This window comes from Rutilus rutilus (genome assembly GCF_951802725.1).
Source record: "Rutilus rutilus genome assembly, chromosome: 13".
Taxonomy (NCBI): domain Eukaryota; kingdom Metazoa; phylum Chordata; class Actinopteri; order Cypriniformes; family Leuciscidae; genus Rutilus; species Rutilus rutilus.
The window spans coordinates 24446815-24468405 of NC_140218.1; the positions used below are offsets into that span (position 1 = coordinate 24446815).

Below are 21591 nucleotides of genomic sequence, written 5' to 3' on the forward strand. Positions count from 1 at the left end.
AGAGGATGAGTTTGACTATTTAGATGGCTAGTGCGCAAGGGGGAGGAGGAGGGAGAGGAGCGAGGGTGATCCTCACTGCCGAACAGCTTGGCTTTAGGGAAGGATTATGGCTCATGGAGCTTCACTTCTGCTGGACAGGCTGACGTGAGGGGTCAAAAAAAAGTGATTTTATTTTGGTAGGCTTTATCCTTGTGAAGCTCTGGCAGAAGGCAGAGGATGATAAAGGCGGTTTTAAAGCCTTTAACCCTTTGTCAACCCTCTCTGCTTTTAATTTGCATGGCCATACGTAACCAGAAATGGATGTTTAAATAGCCCCAGTAAATGTGCAACACAGTATATAAAAAATATGGGGTAGGGTGTCATGCTGAAAATGGAAAGAGTAACAGGGTAAAATCCTTTAAAAGGTTAAAAGATAGAGGGATAAGTGAATTTTGGCATTTGACTCAGTCGCACATTTCTTTGGTTCTTAGAAATGACGCCCACATCAGTCTATAAAACCACCTGCCAAAGGCACAGAAGAGCGGAAAAGACAGAAACGACACCGGAATAATGGCTGAGCTGTCTATTAATTGCACAAAACATAATTCACACAAAATTACAGCTGAGGTGGAGCAAGAAATAAGCATTACTTTGATTTTAATGCTGACTTGAAGCTATGGCAAGTGCCATTTGCAGTGGTGCAAGAACAAGTGGCTGTACAAACCCAAAAGGGACACAAAAACAGTGGCACTACAAAAGGAAAGGCAGGAATCTCTGAAACGCATTAATCTTAATGATTCAAAAAGCCCTTTTAGATATTTAGGTAAGTTAGTAAGCTGTTCTCTGGTTTCAGGCCTTCATGCATGTAAACCTGCAGAACCAGCTTTGCCCGCAACAAAAAAAAAAAAAACCCACAACAAAACGCTTCAAGGCACATGCTGGATATTTTAAATAAAATATATTATATATAAATTAAAAAAGAATGGTTTAAATAATTGAATTATATCCTGCTAATAAAGTTTATAAAGCTACCATATTAGTGTATGTTTATCGTCATTCGTGTTAAAAATATATCCATATCATTAAGTCTTTCCCAGATAACGTTATCTGGGAAAAAAAACTTTAATATCTTGACTATATGCAACATTAATTTACCTCAATCATGCAAGCTGCCCAAATTGCATTTCTATTGTTTAGTTCAGATGTTATTTGCAACTGTTTGAAATTGTTTATGGATCATGACATTAGTCTAGCTATATATAATTCTATTTTAAACTGGATTCATATTTTCATATAGCTAGACTAATGTCATGATCCATAAACAATTTCAAACAGTCTGAGGGCCACAACTGATGAAAGGACTCCAAACCTCAACCTTTCTGTCTCATGCATTTCTATTGTTTAGTTCAGATGTTATTTGCAAGTAAATTTCATATTTTACTCTATACAGATCCTATGCAGTACATGTTTTGAACAAGACCTCAAATAGACACAACTGACTGTCCTGCACATATTTCTGCCAGGTTGTATTTATACTCATTGTGCTAAATTAAATGAACAAACAAACTTGACAAAAAAGTAACACACTGCTGTCAGAATCCATGCGTGCATTATCAATAATCCATCAAGCGTGCAGAAAGCGCATATTTAACAACATATGACAGTCACAACTAATACTCAACTCCAGACAGAAATGCTGACTGCTGAAAAACATAAAGCAACCATGGACGCTATCCTGTTGCCAAGGTATCGCGATTGCGACGCACTAACATGTTAAAATAACCGTCTTCATTCCGTCATCAATACTGTTCAACTTGACCGGCAAACGCTTCGCGTGTTTGTACAGGTTAAACGCCATGGTAAACAACGGCTATGTCCTTTTAACTGTTCAACTTAAAACGTACAAATGTCATAACTCAGTATTAAAACCCCAATTAGAACAAATAAATAAACATAACGACCTTCCCATATGCTCTTTGCAGCTCTAGTCAACAAAACACCGTGTTCTGCTGGAGGGGAAAGCTATAATAACCTGCTATTTAAGATAATGAAGTCATGTCAGCCTAATTTAATCCTTACCTTCACTGGTGGACGCAATTTGTTTTTAATATTCTTCTCAGATCTCCTCTCGTTGCAGAGCCCCTCTCCTCTCCACTCTCTATCCGTTTAATATTGCAACAATATTGCTGCGGTCGCGAGAGCCTTCCGCGCGACTCTCTCTCTCTCTCTCTCTCTCTCTCTCTCCAGCAACCAGCTCCGAAGATGGAGGCGGGGCCGCGCGCTGACGTCACGCCCCCGCTAGAAGTACAGTGAGGTACAGAATCACCAAAACCACTTTAGAGCAATCCTCATTCCCTCCCCTCCACTCTTTTCTTTCTGCCTCCATCTTCCTCCACTGTAAAAGCGACAATTGTGCTAGAAATCCATTTTCATATAAAAATAATCCGTTTTGGTGTTTGCTAAAGAAAGAGCACATCCATTCCACACTGTCTCAGCATATTGACGACTGTATGGTTGAAATAAGAACAAACAATGAAAACTGACAAGTTTTTTTCTTTTCCTATACAACAGTATGGTAAACTACTGTCTCAATTACCCAGTGAACATCTAAGTGCATGAACATACACACACCCTTTGATGTAAGAGTCACTAATGGAGCCCTCAAGAGAAGCACATACATTCAAAGGAATCAGCCAATACAACTCTTGCTCATAATGCAAACTATTATTTTGCATTATTTAGATTGACATTAGGAAAAAGATTTACAATAGCAATGCAAGAAGACAATGTGAGTCATTGTCTTTTAAACCTGTTTACAATGTGTGTGTCACAGCTTGGTTCACACAGGAAGAAAAGAGAATCCAATCGCAAATAGTATTTTTATTAAAGGGTTAGTTTACCCAAAATGTAAAAAAAAAGAAAAAAAATTGTCATCAATTACTCACCGTCATGTTGTTCCAAACCCATAAGACTTTCGTTAATCTTTGAAACATATGAAAGATATTTTAAATGAAAATCGGAGAGATTTCTGTCCTTCCATTTGAAAGTCCATGCAACTACCACTTTGACGCTTCAAAAAGTTCATAAAGAGATCGTAAAATTAATCCATATGTATCAAGCGGTTTAGTACAAATTTTCTGAAGAGACACAATCACTTTATATGATGAACTAATTTAATTCAGGCTTTTATTTCACATATAAAACTTGATCAATGAACAAACCGAAGCTCAACCGTATTTGCTTGATGTTTGAGAACAAATCTCTTGCTCTAGCTCAAACATGCTGCGTAACACGAGAACGAACCTCATTGGTTCTTGCTGAAGCTCAAACGTGCTGCGTAACACGAGAATGAACCTCATTGGTTCTTGCTGAAGCTCAAACGTGCTGCGTAACACGAGAACGAACCTCATTGGTTCTTGCTGAAGCTCAAACGTGCTGCGTAACACGAGAATGAACCTCATTGGTTCATGCTGAAGCTGAAACATGCTGCGTAACAAGAGAATGAACCTCATTGGTTCTTGCTGAAGCTCAAACGTGCTGCGTAACACGAGAATGAACCTCATTGGTTCTTGCTGAAGCGCAAACATGCTGCGTAACACGAGAACGAACCTCATTGGTTCTTGCTGAAGCTCAAACATGCTGCGTAACACGAGAACGAACCTCATTGGTTCTTGCTGAAGCTCAAACGTGCTGCGTAACACGAGAATGAACCTCATTGGTTCTTGCTGAAGCTCAAACGTGCTGCGTAACACGAGAACAAACCTCATTGGTTCTTGCTGAAGCTCAAACGTGCTGATTTTACACGGTTCTTGCACATCAATCTGTTCATCATATAAAGCGATCGTGTCTCTTTATATCTCAGATTCAATTTAAATATCTTCATCTGGGTTTCGAAGATGAATGAAAGTCTCACGGGTTTAGAACGATATGAGGGTGAGTAAATGATGACAGAACTTTCAATGATTTCAATTATTTATATCTCTTTAAAAGAAAGCAAAACACTCAGGAACACCAAGAATACGCCAGGGGACAGAAAACCTCATAACACACACGAGAACAGACAAAGAACTGAACCAAAAAAACATAATCTAATGAGGGGTAAAACAAGGAACAGGTTAACTTATAAGAAAGCATATCAACCCACTGCCAAACCAGAGGCAATACATGACTAAATTAATAAATAAATAAAATAATCTGTCATGGTAACTCAAATGTCCTTGAGTCTTTTAAATTTGACTCTTGTAGTGTATCTGAAATAAACCAGCAAAAGATTCCACAGCAACTTTGTTCAGCTAGTATGGATTGTTAGTTAGCAGAATGAATTGCTTGGTAAATCTGCCACCTACAGACAAAAAAGCACAATACAGCTTTTAGAAGAACAAATGACACATTCACATTCACTTACACTGCTAGTCTTGCAACCTCTTCCATTTTAAATTTAGTAGTGACACTACTAATTGTTCAGTGTGACAATAGACGAAATACATTTAACACTCCCGAATACAGCAGCTATTTTTCAGAAAAGCTGACAGACTATCACATAAAAGAAACAACGGTTATCCATTTAATGCATGAAAAAGTAAGAATGTATATGGAACAAAATCAATCATGTTTTCTGTGACTAGAGTAGGCCTATATCATTTGCAAGAATATTTGAGAATCTCACACCTTTCCCCAGAGAGAGAGAAAGAGGGAGGGAGAAAGAGAGAGAGAGAGAGAGAGAGAGAGAGAGAGAGAGAGAGAGAGAGCTAAAGGAGGAGAGAGAACGAAATGAGTTTCCTAAAGAGGAGATACAGCAAGTGGGTAAAAAAAAAAAAAGCCATAACCGATAATGAACATTCCCCCTCTCCTTAATCTCCTCCATCCCCCTCTGAGAGCCGGGAGTCTGCAGCCTGCAGGAAGGATGCTGCTAATTTCCTTCTTTATTGAATTGAGCTGGACACACACGTCCTGCAGGGCCGACCAGCCTCCTCGCCACATCCTCTGCTCTCGCTCCTACTCATCCAAGCCTCTTTGTTAATTATTCTGCTTATTTGTGTGACTCTGAGTTTCTCTCTCTATTCTTTTGCCATTTCTATATCTCAGCACTTAGTCTCTGTCTCTTACTCTGCCTTTCTCCATCTGCCTCTTGGCACTTTCTGCAAATAGGGTACAAAATAGGACATTTAACAATGAAAGGAGGAGCTTAACCCTAAAATGATCATCACTAGCTTTAGGAGGTCAAATTATATTATATGAACGGTTTAATTTTACACTACTGTTCAAAAATTTGAGGTCAGTTGGATTTAGAAATTTTTTTTTATATGTTTATGCAGCAAAGATGCACTAAACTGATCAAAAGAGACAGTCAATATTTAAAATGTTACAATAGATTTCTATTTCAAATAAATGCTGTTCCTTTGGACTTTCTATTAATCAAAGAATCCTGAAAAAAATTAAAATGAAAATAATAATAAAGCAGCACAACTGTTTAATAATAATAAATGTTTCTTGAGCAGCAAATCATCAGAATGATTTCTGAAGGATCATGTGACACTGAAAACTGGAGTAATGACGCTGAAAATTCTGCTTTGCATCACAGGAATAAATGACATATTACAATATATTCAGATGGAAAACAGTTTACTATTACTGTATTTACTGTAATAATCAAAATAAAAAATAAAATTGACTTTCAAAAGCATTAAATAATCTTACCAACATCACACTTTCAAGTTTTTGATTTTTGCAACCTAAAAATCAGGTATGTAGCCTAAATTAAGCTGCCACTTGGTAGAGGCTTGTTAGTTTGGGACCAAATGTGATTTTGTTGTTATTGTAGTTATGTCCCATGTAGCCATTTATAAAGTTATATTTCCCATGAATAAAAAAAATTATAATAATTATAATTTATATATATATATATATATATATATATATATATATATATATATATATATAAAATCAAAATCAAATTAGCAGAACAAAATGACATAGTTGTAGAACTTTAATTCTTGGACCCAGTTGAGAAGGTCAAAGTTGAGGAGGTGGGACAAATCCCCTTTTTAAGTCAAGAGGTACAGTTTTTAATGTGTTTAAAACATGCAATGTTAATGATAATTAATATAATAGCTCATTTAACATATCTAATAGTTATCACAAAAAAAGGTAATGGGATAAATAGCTGTACCCTATTTTATAGAGCTTCTTGCGCTTTCAACTGCCAGCTTCTCTTGTCATGCCCCACCCTTCGGAGACCAAAACTGCAATAGGACATTTCTCTCTCTCTCTCTCTCTCTCTCTCTCTCTCTCTCTCTCTCTCTCTCTCTCTCTCTCTCTCTCTCTCTCTCTCTCTCTCTCTCTCTCTCTCTCTCTCTCTCTCTCTCTCTCTCTCTCTCTCTCTCTCTCTCTCTCTCTCTCTCTCTCTCTCTCTCTCTCTCTCTCTCTCTCTCTCTCTCTCTCTCTCTCTCTCTCTCTCTCTCTCTCTCTCTCTCTCTCTCTCTCTCTCTCTCTCACACACACACACACTCTTCCTGTCTGCTCCCTGTAATTTTCGAAAAAAGCAAACCCTCTCACACAAAAGGCGTATATTCAAAACAAAGATCCTAAGCATTGTGTGGCATTGTGGTTTTATATAAGAGACTCTTGGAAGAATTTCACAGTAAATTGAAAGCAAACAACTGCAGTGCACAGGTAGATTCTAAAATAAAAGGAAATGTCTGTGGCACATCTTGTCTTGCACTGGCTTCATGATAACAGGAAAATAGAAGCAGTAGTGAAATCAAAAAGACTAGCTTAGACCAGTATTAATGCTGGTTCAGACAGTAGTGGTTATAGTGTTGCCTGGTTATGTCATGTGCCATGACTAATTGAAGGAACAGCAATGCCAAGTGAAGTTAGTAAAGCAGCATTGTTATTTTGCAACCCTGTTATCAATATTTGGTCTAAAAATGCCCAAATGTTGTTTAAAACCCTGATTTGTATGTTTCAACAATGAACATCAAAATGAAATACACTCTTAAAAATAAAGGTTCCAAAACAGGGGTTTTCACAATGATGCCATAGAAGAACCATTTTTGGTTCCCCAAAGAACCTTTCAGTGATCAGTTCTTAAAATAACTGTTTTTATTTTTTTCTTTCTTAGTGTGAAGAACATTTCAAAAATCTAAAAGAACCTTTTTCAACTATAAAGAAGCTTTGGTGGAATATAAAGGTTCCATGTTCCATGAATAAAGGTTCTTCATGGAACCATAAATGTCAATACAGAAACTTTATTTTTAGTGTAAAATTAAAATAAGATCAAATTTAATAAATTAAAAATTGTGAGTGTGTGTGTATGTACACACACTGAGGTGTGCATGACTGTTAAGTATGGCTTGCGTTTATTTGTTAGATTGGCATTTGACCGGTTTTCTCACACCTCAGCTAATTAGCAAGCTGTTCAGAAAACTTGTTAATTACAACAGAACTAACTGCCATTCCTTCTAAATACAATACCAAACTAATTCTCATCCACCCACGGGTGGCCGATATGACAGAGTCCATGTTACTGCATATTACCTGGTGTAAATGCTGAAAGTGCCTGAAATACCTGTCAGTAATGCACAACACCCACAATGATTACTGCACCATCTGGATGGACTGAAACGAGATGTGGATGTCTGTCGGTCAGTGAACGCTGAATACTAGAGAAGACTGCTTTACCTGCTCGTTGTTGTTCATGCACTGCAGTTTCTTCTGTTTCAGGTAGGTTGTCGTGAGGGGCATATTGTAGTCTATGAGGTCGGCCGCCAGAGAGGTCGGTTGGTTGTTCTCTGAGAAAGCATGAGAGATTTACAACAGTGAGGCCATACATATTTATCGTGACAGGAAAAGTCAATAATTCTGTTGTTATACCTGAGAATCACATGGAGTGTGTTATTTCTCTAAGCTGTCACTAGAGGGCAGTATCTGCCCCAGTGTTTTCCGCAGGCACACTTCTGCCTCTGCCAGATTAACAATGCTAAACAAAGGCCTAATTATAAGAAATGCATATGCAAATTACATTAATATGCATCGAGGAAATGTATAGAAATTTAAACCCACTCTCCCACAACAGCTGTTTTTTCCCCCATCCAAAGCTACTGTGAGAAAAAAATCATTGTGAATGTTTGGAAAGATCATGATAATGCTTCTGACGGTGACGATAATGACAACTGATTTGTTTTTTTAATTCATCTGTGTGTGTGTGTGTGTGTGTGTGTGTGTGTGTGTGTGTGTGTGTGTGTGTGTGTGTGTTATTAAATGCACACATATACACTTAATTTTAAGTGCACTCACACAAAGAAGTGCACTTATGGTCTCCCTAAGGTTCTGAAGAAGGTCAAAAACACATTGCAAGGAATTCTCAACAATTTCTTTTAGATTTTGTAAATATGGAGGCTTTTTTTTAGTCATATAACATCCTTCTTATTATTGATTTTATCAGCTTTGAGTTAAAAGAGCCATGAAGCAACCCATTACCTGCTGATAATCTCACGCACACATACACACACAGGCTATCAGTAATGGATGAGCTGTTTGCTGTGTATTGATCAACCTCATTTTCTCATTTCATATGGATTTACCACAACAAACAACAACAAAAATTCCTGCAGGAACTAAATCATCACTAAAACCAACATAATAATGGTTAAAGACAAAAGTGATTTGCAGGCTTCTAGTTTTGTCAGGCTGCTAAAAAGTCTCCCTGATGAAGTAGTCCAATACATTTTTCACCTATAGGCTGGAACTGCAAAAACTTATGTTAAAAGCTATAATTGTTGTTTGGTCACTAATCTGTCACAAATGCAACAAAAAAGGAAATAATGAAGACAAACAAGCTAGCATAAAATTACTGAACTTTAAATTACATCCCTTGTGAAAAAGAAGTTCACTTAAAGCTACAATATGTACGATTTTTGTAATAAAATATCCAAAAATCACTTGAACAGTGTGATATATTTCCTGCAGTTGTGTACTTACAATATCCCACAAGTTCCCAAAGATTTTTAATTTCAGAGAAATTCCCATTTTAAATAATGGCTCGTCCCTGTCGCCCTGTCCCACTTGTCGCCTGTCAATGACATAATATCCACGTTAACCCTGGTTTCCGCTCATACTGCCATAGTAACCATGGCGACAGACGTGGACAACTGCGTTACGTCTAGCTTTACGCTCACGCTGTTGTTGTTTCGTTCAAACATTATGGACCATGGCAAGCAGACTAAAACTAAGCAGACTAGAACTAAAACGAGGATCAATATCAGCGTGGTGTTTTCGAGATGCCGAGAGGTCCACGTCTGTGACAAACTTCAACTTGACAGAGACGCGCAAATGTAGAGGTGAGCAAATGTACATAAAACTAATCAATGTTATATAGCTCAACATGATGAATTGTTAGAATATGATAGGTATGTTATTCTAATGTTGATCTAGCTTATACTGCTAGTTTCATACAGATAAGCTAACACATAGAATAATATTATAACTTTCAACACACTCAAATGCAGTTTAGTGTGATAGTGTAGACCAATTGAAACAGCGCTGCGTTACCTCACAAGTTTCATTAGTCTAATAGACTGATCTGTGTGAGTATTATTCAGTACTTGCAGGTAAGTTAGTTCTGTAGAATGAAATGTCCTTATTCCTTTATATCCGTGGGACTCGCATGTGGCGCAGATATGTCTCTCATTACCAATCGCGACCTGCTTCATACCAGTCATGTTAAAAACATCAATGTATTCACTTATCCATAAACATTATTAGATCCTTCAGCATGACGACAAGTTCCATAATTCCGCTTATGCGTCATCAACACACGCCTTTGTTATTGAAAGAGGTTAGCATATTGTATATTTTGCATATAGCAATACACATTGTAGCTTTAAGCATACTTTTAAAAAGAGTACTTACTATGGAAATAATATACTTTAAAAGAATATACTTGAGTGCAAACAGACACTTATTACCATGTTATATTTATATTAAATGCAATTAGCTGAACTTAAGGGTCAAAAACACACTTAAGTACATCTTTACATGTAATTTATAGTGCTGTCAAATCGATGAATCACGATTAATCGCTTCTAAAATAAAAGTTGTTTATATATATATATATATATATATATATATATATATATATATATATATATATATATACACACACACACACATAATATATATAACTGTAATCATAAAATATACACACACATATATATTATGTAAACAAAAACTTATGTTAGATGCGATTAATCACGATTAATTGATTTGACAGCACTATTCAGTTATCTCTGAAATATGGTTAAAGACTGCTGTTTGTACTGACAAGCATTTATGGTAAATTTTAGAATGATGAAGTTGCTATGTTCTATATTCATTTTACATGTAATATCAAATTACACAACAGTTAAAATTATAATCAAATACTTTACATGTATATTAGTCAACATATCAAAGTGTACTACTTTAAAGCATAATAAATCACACTATTTTCAATGCAAAGCTCTATGAATTGCTATAGACACAAAATAAAAGCAGGGGAAATTAAAACAGTAATAAAAGGAATTAAAAGAGATAAATGATACAGTTATTAAATTAATTAGAGTAAAATGAATTAAAATAGTAAAAAGATGATACATAGAATTAACTTCTCATGTGGCAAAACACCGGTGTATCTTATTTTGACTCTGAGATTTCCCCATGATGGTCAGTATTGTATGTACTACTACTATCACTTCTTCAGTATCTATACATAAATAGCACATTAAGCTGTACGACAGAAATAGATATGTGGATAAAAGAGCCGATATCAACCACAGCCTGAGTGTCAATTAAAGACAGAGCGAGTTTACAGTAATTAATTACTTTGAATAATTCAGCACTGAACTTTCGTACGGCCGGCTGGAGCGAGGGAGGGGGAGGTCTGTGCACCCCCATGGGCAAGAAGCCAATTAGCAGCTCTCTTTATGAGCAACACCCAACCTAAGCCCGCACCGTTGACACAACACTGACAGGTCAGGCCTGGGAGGTGTTTCCTCTCTGTTTATCTCAGCGAGCGGGACATTTGAGGGCAGTTCTTCTGATTGGCAACCCGCACTGCTGGGTTCGGCCTAACTGGGGTTGCAGCTTCGCCAAAATGGCAAAATAACTGAGTTTTATTCATTCAATTCTCCATTCCAATGAAAATCTCCCAATCAAATCCCTCCCCCATTGGATTCCACCCACAATCCCTCTCACTCTCTGTAGAAATAATCTGGTTTCAGAGGCATTTTCTTTGTTAAAAGGCCCGTAATTGGGCTAATTGCCATGTGTAGGGAGGCTAGCAGGACACTCCAGTGACTGCAGTCTAATCAGAGGGTGTTGGGATGAGTGTGTGCGAGGGGGAGGAGGTGTGGCCAGAGGGGGTTTCATTAGCTTCAGGCTGGCACGACGGGGGGAGCTCGTTACAGGGTGGGCAGGGGACAAAAGGGAAGAGAGGGGGTTTCTTAACAAAGACAATGAGCTGTCCAATGAAGCATTATAGATATGAATATGATTTAAATATATGGGAATGAACGGATTCTAGCTTTTCAGCTCTCTTTGGAGTCAAGATGATGTACGCAAACCACCCTTGATAGAGTTAATACCTAAAGGTGTAAACCTATAGTAAATCTAAAGAAATCTAGATTGGTCTGTGTGTGTGTGTGTGTGTGTGTGTGTGTGTGTGTGTGTGTGTGTGGTGTGATACCTTTGAACTCTGCTCCGCTGGGGCTGATGTGCATCCTCTTCTGACATTCTCCACAGCTCATCAGGAAACGGGTCACCGCCTCTCTGGGCAGAAACGCATACGTCTCCGCTATCTGACACACAAACACACCATTTTAAACTTCACATCAGGATCTTTTAGACTCACTGATCCTACAAACTCAAACTCGAGTAGTGCCAAAGCTTAATGTATGGTAAAATGTTCTCAGATAAGACAGCAACAATTTATAAGAAAGATGGAACAGGGATGATTATGAAAATAAATGCAGTTTACAGTTACCAAAACAAGAAAAGAAATGAAACCCATAAATCAGTGGGACTATTTTGGAGATTTAATTTGAGGTTTACAAGAGATATGCACAAGCAATCATCTGCTGTATAGCTGCTATTACTTGAAATGTTAAAATATAGATTTTTTTCTTTTTATGTATTTATTTATTTTCATTTCTGGAGATTTTTTTTTATAATGGATGTGCACAAGTAATAACAGGTGCCATTATTTAGATGTAAAATGTTTGATTTCTTTTATTTATACAGTCTTTATTTGATTTTTTTCCAAAAGACACTGATTGTAAAGTTTAGCTAATTTGTGAAACCATTAATGGTAATGTTATGTTGTTGAATTGAACTAACCATAAACATGTACGTGTCATACTCGTTATTTTACCATACATTTTAATTGGTTACTTGTTTACGTATACAGTACTTATCAACATTATGCATTTTTGAGACACCTAATATCTAAGAGAGGTGCAGAGAAAAAATGATTTATTCCCATTTTCTCTTAGCAAAGAGCTGTAGAGAGGCAGTGACAGGAAACACAAGAGATGACTAGTCTGCAGACAGGGTGTGAATGCTTAGAGATTTTCTTAGGATACTGTCAGACTATACAGACATTTTTACATTTACAAACACTCACAACACCTCTCCCTCACGCTTCCATGTCTATATGAAGGGTGACATCATTTACTTTAGTGAGAATGCTCATAATTGTCCTAGTCAAAACATTTCTCTGTCACACATATATGTACAGAGAGATCCAAAAAGTCTGAGACATTGAAAATCTGTGAAACATTTAAAATATAAATTGAAAAAAAAAGTAAGGTTTTTGAAAAAACTTAAAACGTTTATATAAAATGTTAGAAGTTTGCAATTCATGGAGGTCACTAAACAATTAAATAAATTAGTGACATTGATCATGTGGCTCCGTGACCGTCAGTGGTTCTTTTATTAAGCTCAAGATACTTTTTTGGATTATGTGAAATCATGCTGGAGAACATGATCATCAGCTTGTACGCATGCGTATAGAGGTCATGCATCTTGTTCAATACTAAGACATTCTGACATTCATGTTATTTGCTAAAGTTTTTATTAATTGTTTTGCTGATACAAAAAAAAGAAAAACAAGCATTTTCACTAGTGGTCTCAGACATTTGGACCTCACTGTATTTGCACACATTGAACGATTATCTGTTTTATATTCTTTTACATATACACTCTCACAGCCAAACATTGTCATTTAATGTAAAACAATGCATCATTTGAAAGTTACACACCATTATCAACACAACAAATAAAAAAACTGTATATGTATCTTTCTTTTATATTTTCCCTCTTCTTTTTCATGTCTGTTTAGTTTCTCCCTCCTCCACCTTTCTGCCATTAAACTGGACAAAGAAAAAGAGAAAGTACACCCCCACATTGAAGGTCCCTCGTGTCTCTCTAATCTCCTGTGAGGCTCTAACAAACCAGCATGGGTGGCCATGAAACCACAGCTGGAGGGTATAACATGTATGTGTGTGCATTACGAAGACAGAAGCTGAGCTAAACACACAAGCACTGATACAAGAGCCAAAAAAAAAAAACTGAGCTTTCTCCTTTCTAGTACCCTGATTCCTCCAGGAGATCCTAAGAAGAGCAGGAACAGAAATCCTGATGCGCAGGGAAAAGCTCTGCTCGTGGCCCTGCCCTGCCCTCACAGACCAACAGCTGTCAGACGCGAGAGGAACAAGGGACAGTGTGGAGGACACAATATATGTGTCTGTTAGTCAAAGACTAAAACATACATCACAGAAATTATTAATGCTACACAACCAAAAACAAACTTATTTATGCATTTATTGGAATAACGTGTGTAAATGATAGCTAAATGCACATGGAGTGTAAAAATGCACTTTTGTAGCTGTCCAAAAGAGGGCAGTAGCAGCACTGGACCTCTGCATAACCCCCACACCAGGTGAGAGCAGCCCATGTCACTCTCACTTCCCATGTTTCCATGACAGCACGTGTGATACAGAGTTCTAAAGATGTTCACCGCAGACCTAAATAAATCGAACCTATCTCTGCTTACAAAAATGCAGAAAAATAAATAAATAAACAAATAAATAAATAAAAAGAAAGAAAGAAAGAAAGAAAGAAAGAAAGAAAGAAAGAAAGAAAGAAAGAAAGAAAGAAAGAAAATAATTAAAAAAATTAAAACGGAATGCAAAAACATGAAAAATGAGACAAAAATATAAAATTTGTAGAAATATTGTGAAAATGCAGGAAAAAAATTAATTGCAAAAGGAAATGCAAAAAAAAGAGAGAAATGCAGAAATAAATCAAAAGAAATTCAGAAATACAGAAAGAAATAAAGGAAATGCAGAAATAAATGCAGAAATAAAGAAATAAATGCAGAAAGAAATACAGAAAGAAAGAGAAAATAGAAAAGAAAATGCAGAAATTATGAATAAAAGGCCAGAAAGAAACGAAAGATGGAAATGCATGAAGAATCAAAAAAGAAATATAGAAAGAAAAAGGAAATACAATAATGAAAAAATGCAGAATGAGAATACAAGACAAAAAAAGGAAATGTGTAGAAATACAGTAAACACAGAAATGCAGGAAAAAAAATGCAAAAGGAAATGCAAAAAAGTTAGAAATGCAGAAATAAAAAAGAAATGCAAAAAAAATGCAGAAAGAAAGAAAATAGAAAAGTAAATGTAGAAATTATCAATAAAAAGAAAGAGGTAGAAATGCATAAATGAATAAAGAATTTAAAAAGAAATACTAAAACATGCAGAATGAGAATGCTAAATAAAAAAAAGGAAATGCAAAAAATAAATAATGAAGAAATGCAATAAGAAAGAATCGCCGAAATGCTAAAAGAAACACAGAAAGAAATGCAAAAATGCAGAAAGAAAAAAAGAAAGAAAAAAAGAAAGACAGAAAGACAGAAAGAAAGAAAGAAAGAAAGAAAGAAAGAAAGAAAGAAAGAAAGAAAGAAAGAAAGAAAGAAAGAAAGAAAGAAAGAAAGAAAGAAAGAAAGAAATGCAAAAAGAAGAAACAGAAAAAAATTCATTGATTCATTTCAGTCCCTCCAGCTTTCATTTATCAGGTAATGTGTATTCTGACTGATTCACCCAAAACTCACAGAGGCCAGTGATTCTCTACGAATCACACCAGGAACACACACAGCACGAGTGCAGCACACACCACGAGCCACTCGCTTCTGCTCATAAGAATCACAGAGGAAATAAATCAAGGGGACAAATCAACTGGACACTCTAAGTGACCGACAGATACAGGCGGTCAAAAAGGGTCACACGGGGTATTAAATCTAACCTGCACGAGGCCATAAACATACTTCCATGACTGATCAGAGACGATGACAGAGAAGTTCCTCGCTTTACTCACCGCTTTATACGTTTTCTTCTGCCCGGCGTGTTTGGGTGCTTTGGCTGGGTCGGAGCTGATCTCCACGTGCATGGCATAGATGATGTCGTAGAAGTCCTCCACCACAGCCACCCTCTTCAGAGAGGAGCTCTCTGACCCCGAGCCCCCGTCCACACACTGAAATCAGACAGAGAAGTGGACATTTCCTTAACATGTTATACTTATACTCTCACTTCTAAACTGCCCATTTAAAGTCAAATAACAATGATCACTGCACATAATTCTGTTATGTAAAACAGCAGTGCTTTGTTAATATATAATTAGGGCTGCCTTTGTCATCTTTTGATATTAAACTGGATGAACACAGTTAAAATCGTTTAACAAAGTTAATACCTATTTTGACATTAAAATACCGCCATTCTTTTTACTGTGACTGGTTGAACTAAGAGTGCCAGCACAGAAGTCTGTGTTCAAATACCAGATTATTGTTTAGCGGTAAATGATGGGAAAAGACCTTAATGGCTAATTTATGTATGAATACAATTTGGAGGGGACAACTGCAAAGTGGAATTTAATAATCATCAAAGCACAACATGTCCAAAAGATCACCTATGAGCAAACTGCACTGTTAATAAGAGGACCAGAGCTACTGCCAACTGCTATGGGCAAGAGACAAAAATAACATTGCTTTCTTTTTTAACCAAACAGTAGGTGGGCCCCACTGACTTCCATAATGAGGCCCACCAACTGTCTGGTAACCGACATCCTTCAAAATATCTCCTTTTGTGTTCAGCAATTAATTAATAAGTAATTCATACAGGTTTGGAACAACTTGAGATGATGATGACAGAATTTTTTATTTTTGGGTGAACTATCCCTTTAATTAATCCATGTACACATTTCATTTTTACAAAAAATGTTTGACCTTATAATGTTCTTCCAGTGAAGCAACAGACTACTCTCTACTGTTTCAATCATTGATACAGTACAAAGATATTTTCCAGTCATTAAGTCTGCATAAACCTACCCCTTTTTTACAATCGACTACAAGCTCCTCCATCCAATCAATAACCGTCCCGGTCCAAATCAACATCTGCATCTTCCTTTCCTTTCAGCACCAGTATTACATGCAGGGATGCTCTTCTCCATCCTCAGTTCTTCACCTTCATCATATCCCCCACTCAGACCCCTCCACCCCCCAGTACAGGGCCACGGGGTTACCAAGGGAGTATCAGCAATGCAGCTCCTCACCATTCATTTTAGCGTTAATTATAACTTAAAAGGTAGGGTAGGCAATTATCGGACCAGCTAGCAATAGCAAGTTAGCTGTGAAAGCATGAGATCCTTTCCTTCAGTGTGTCTCCAAAGCCAAGCCCTCTTGAACACATGAACACGTATAGCAGAGTTTACAAAGCGTCATGAGACGAGACGGCGTTAAAATCGGGCCGAATGCAATGATTGGATGATCATTTTATGGTCCTATGCCTTCCACTGATGATATATATATACATATAAATACACTGGGGTCAGCCCTATGTTCCCACATTTCTAAGTTACGGGTAGGTTTAGGGGTGGGGTCAGGGGTAGGCCATTTGTGGGAACATAGGGCTGTGGGAACATAGGCATGCTCCCAATACATTTACACCACTTAACTTAGTGATTGCAATTAAGAGACTTTCAACCAGCATAACAAAAAAACATTCCTAGAACAAATCGCCTACCCTGCCTTTAAGTAATGTCTACATGAATCTGGACACATTTGAAAATACATGTTTTTCTCTACATTTTGGCCCACACTCAGACGGTGTTTTTGTCCAGTGAAAATGTAGCTTTTTGAAGATGCTCTCCAAAATGGATAGATTTGAAGCCCTCTTTCACATTGTATATGGACTGTGAAAATGGAAGCATTTGAAAAAGATGTTGTACCTATTTGTCTGTTATATACCGTTATGTGCTATTCACTTTCAGTGTCGCTAAATGTTACTTTATACAATCTCAATATTGCATTCCTGCAGAGATGACAGAAAATGTACTTGCAATTGCTGTCCTGCTTCAAAACATGAAGGCAATTGCGTTTAGGCCACACATGGAACGCCGACTGAGTGCAACATGGACGCACCAGTAAGTAGTGGGATATTTTTCTAATAAAACGGCAGAGGAATAGAATAAGAGCTTTATTCTGTCTGGTCTCTCTGCATCATCTCAGTGAGTTTTTATTACGTCTTACGCATGTGCAGTAAGATGATTTAAGCTGGTTTCAGTGTGGACAAGAATCTTTTGGAAAACAATTTAAAACACTAGTGTGGATGGAGAATGTTTTGAAACGAAAACGCTGTTTTAAAATGTATCTGTATTCAAATAAAAATAGCCTTATATTCTACCTGCAAATCATCATGTTACAGTATAAGAATAGTTGTGCACTAAACATGAATACCGGCGTGGGCGCGGAGTGCGTTCTGATACGAGATGAGTCGCTGCAGTAATGTGACATGCACTCACACATGTTTACTGCTGGATTCCACTCCACTACATTAACTTCAGGAGATAGGACACGTGTGCCAGGCTCTGCCAGTGTGCGTGTGTGTGTGTGTTTGTTACAAATTCATGCTGCTGTAGCATGATGCCGCCCGGCCTTCAACCCCCCCCACCCCCCTTTTCCCAGCGTTGCGGGGCACATCAGCGGCCTGGGACGATAGTGTGTGTGACAGCAGCAGCCCAACCACACGCGCCAATGTGGGACACAGGAGGGAGGGGGTCAGCACAGTACCTTCAGGCACGGCAGACAGGACACTCGCGCATGCCTGTACACACACACAGGGTGCACCTCAAGGCAGAGAGGACAGGATAGAGAGAGATCCCCCTTCCCCCAACGCCTACACGGGGTCAAAGTCACCGAAACCCTGAGAGGGTAAATCCAGGCTGTCCTGCACACACACTCAGAGCCCGACATTAGCAATTTCTTTGTGCCACTGCAGCATGGCATCTTGTGCTCAAAATAAATTAGTGCAATCTTATTGTATCAAAAGTAAAGACATCACGGCTGCATCTGAAATGCATCATGGCACATCTGGATTTAGGTTTGCGTAACATCCTGTCCACTGAGTTGCCTTCATTCAGTGGATTTTTAAAGGCAGAAATGTATCCTTCACTGGCAGTAAAATCCCACAATCCTCTGCAGCGTTTGGTTGGGAGAACAAAAATGGTGTCTGATGTGCTTAAAATGGTGTCTGAAAGCAATAAATCAGTTTATAAATGTGCATTTTTTCATCCCGTCAACCAACACATAAACATTTATTTAAGATCTGCTTCTGATAGGGTCAAAAAAACAAGAAAGAAACAATGTTCATCAACTTTTAAAAAGGTAAAAATACTTTTTTGTTGTAAACAAAAAGCAGTGTGTACAATCAAACTCAGTATTTCAAACAGCATTTAGAGCAGGGGTGCACATAACTGGTGCGCTTGAGTGGTAAAAATAAACGATGCGCAGCAGAAAACGTGGAGGGAAGCGGCTCTGAGTACCAACATTTTTGGGGACAGGGACACATTTACTTACTGGAGTAGGATCTTTCTCCATCTCTGGTAAGATAGCAATCATGATGATAAGGGTGTTCATTCATTATTAGGGGTGCAACGGATCGCAGTTGATCCTTGATCCGTACGGATCAATTTCATCTGCCGCTTTTAGTATCTGCTTTCATGCTGAGCTTAATATAAATATACTAAAAGTTCCTTATTGTTGGGCAGTTTCCATTTTTTATGTTTTTTTTAGTAGTAATCATTTCCATGATTTTAATTGCTTTTTTTATTTGTTTGAAGCTGTATTAGGACACTGCTCAATTTCCACTGACTGACCGGGCAGGAAGGCACCATTTTGGACACAACTAAATGAACGAAATGAGCGAGGGGAATTATTCCTTCACTGCACTTCCACCTCTATATGCGGATGCTTGTGCTGTTTTTAAAGCCTCACACTTTTTCTTCCTCCAGCTATGCTGCCATTCCTCCCCCATTCCCTTGATTCCCCCCCCCTTCTACAAGCACTAGCCTCTAACCCAGAACATCACCGTCTTTCTCCCTCACTCCATCTCTCCCTCTGCTCTTCCAGGCCCTTGTTCCTTCCAGCAGCACCAGATAATTACAGCTTTCCCTTTTCCCTTTTAATCTCTCCCTCAACACTCTCTCCTTTCTGCTACTCTGTTTCTCTCTTGCTTCCACTCCCAGGTCCCGGACCAAACAGCCCTGTTGCTAGGAGACAAGCTGGGTCGGAGCAGGAGAGGCAACGGCAGCTCCCCCACGTCTCCGCCTCTCTGGAAACAAGGGATGGAGGGATGGTGGAAGAGTTCAGTGGAGGGGAGAAGCCCTTCAGACATGTGTGCTCAGCCAAAAGGAAGAGACAGACACCGACCCCCCACTGATATACAGACGTCCAAACAAACAATAACGACAAAGTTCTTTCTAACACACACCTGCACCACATGCCGAGCTCAGCATGGCAAATCCAGGGTGGAAAACCTGCTGATGGCGACACAAGCATTTATGGTACTGAAATACGACAGATTGTCTTTCTGTCCTAATCTTCAACAACGGGTACGTGCAGGACGAGTGCTCTATGTTTTGGCACACATCAAGAGGACAAATTTGCTTCTCAAGTAAATCTATAGGTTTGAGGAGGTTTCAATATTTTAGAAAACAGGACAAAAAAAATAATTACGAAAACGAGAGGGAATGTGGGGTGTGAAGAGGGTTTTATCTGTAGGGGAGAGATGGACAGGATCGAGTGGGAGTGGAATGAGTTTGACTGGGTTAGTGCTAATTGTGACAGGCGGTCACAGTTTATGGGCTAATCTTGGCAAATGGCTGAGTAGATACACAAACTGATGGCTAAATGATGGAGTCTGTGTGTGTCCATAAGACTAACAAGAGAGCAAGAGGGAAGGAACGCACTCACATCTGCTTGGTTCCAAAACCTAGTGAATGTCCTATCCGAGGCAGCATTTTTAGGGCATCGTTGGCAAGCTCCCGACATGAAGACCATTCCAGAAAGTAGTAAACTTAATTATGTGGCCTCCTAAGATACTTTCTTTGGCCAATTTCTAAGGCAGCATGTATCCTTTACAGTGAAAGCAATCCCAGAATGCATTACAGCAAACTCCAAAGATTACGGATTAAGTTGAAAAAAATGCTGATTCAGTAATATATTGTATATTTATAAAAGTACCAATAATTTTTTTTTATTTTACCCAACATCTGTGTTCTGCATAGTTACCCTAGTAAAAAAAAGAAAAAAATATATACCAAAATCTATTTAAAATACATTTATTTCATACTGAGTATACTTCAAAGTCATTAACATATTCATTGACACATCACTAAAGACTTACTGATATAAAATTATAATTAAACATTATTTGGAGTATTTCTTTATTGCACAATGCACATTTGTTAATATTAAGCCAAAAAGTATCTTCACTATTAGTATGAATATGATCACTGCATAATATCAGTCTTTTAATGAAAGATATTTAAAGTGTACCTAAAGTATACTTGCAATAGTTCCACTTCAGCACAATCAAATATACTTAAGTACATCTTTAGATGAACCTCAGCACTATTTCCGCACAATTAAAGTGCATCAAGTACAAAATGAGTTGTTCCAATTTAGTATACCAAAAGTACGATTGCAGGGTATTTTTATTCAGCACATAAATATGTAAACGTATTTGTAGTATACTTAGCACAAAATAAAATATTTAGTATATAATGCTATTTTAGTAGATATATTTTTCACTAGGGTAGTTATGCTTATTAAAGTACCACGCCATTAGCTTAGCAACATGCTAACGCCAAACTCTAATGGATATACACTACCATTCAAAGGTCTGAGGTCATTAAGATTTAAATTAATCAAAATGTGATCTAGTTATGACATTTATAATGTTACAAAATATTTAAGCAGCTTGAATCCGATGCAAAATCCATCCAGGGAAATGTTTCACCTCACACGTTCCTACAAAATTTCATATTGAATGAATTCCTGCAGAATTTCACCATACAAAGGTAAATTTTACCACATGTTTTACCACATTTCTGAAGGATCATGTGACACTGAAGACTGGACTAATGCTGCTGAGAATTCAGCTTTGATCACAGGAATAAATTATGATTTTTTATTTGTAATAATATTTCACAATATTACCATTTTAATTGTATTTTTTT

At 37.6% G+C, this 21591-nt stretch overlaps 1 protein-coding gene across 4 annotated transcripts in view; it reads right to left on the minus strand.

The window, feature by feature from the left end:
• The window catches only part of nol4lb (nucleolar protein 4-like b), a 100135-nt gene that overhangs the window by 67286 nt on the left and 11258 nt on the right, over positions 1 to 21591 (minus strand). For 3 of the 4 annotated variants that reach the window (XM_084427858.1, XM_084427859.1, XM_084427857.1), the window contains 3 exons: positions 15397 to 15552; positions 11705 to 11816; positions 7663 to 7772 (listed from right to left, as the gene is read on the minus strand). In XM_084427858.1, the coding sequence (XP_084283984.1) occupies positions 7663 to 7772; positions 11705 to 11816; positions 15397 to 15552 (378 nt within the window). Of the gene's footprint in view, positions 1 to 2058; positions 2212 to 7662; positions 7773 to 11704; positions 11817 to 15396; positions 15553 to 21591 lie in introns of those variants that run through there. The other variant, XM_084427860.1, reaches the window with a different exon arrangement.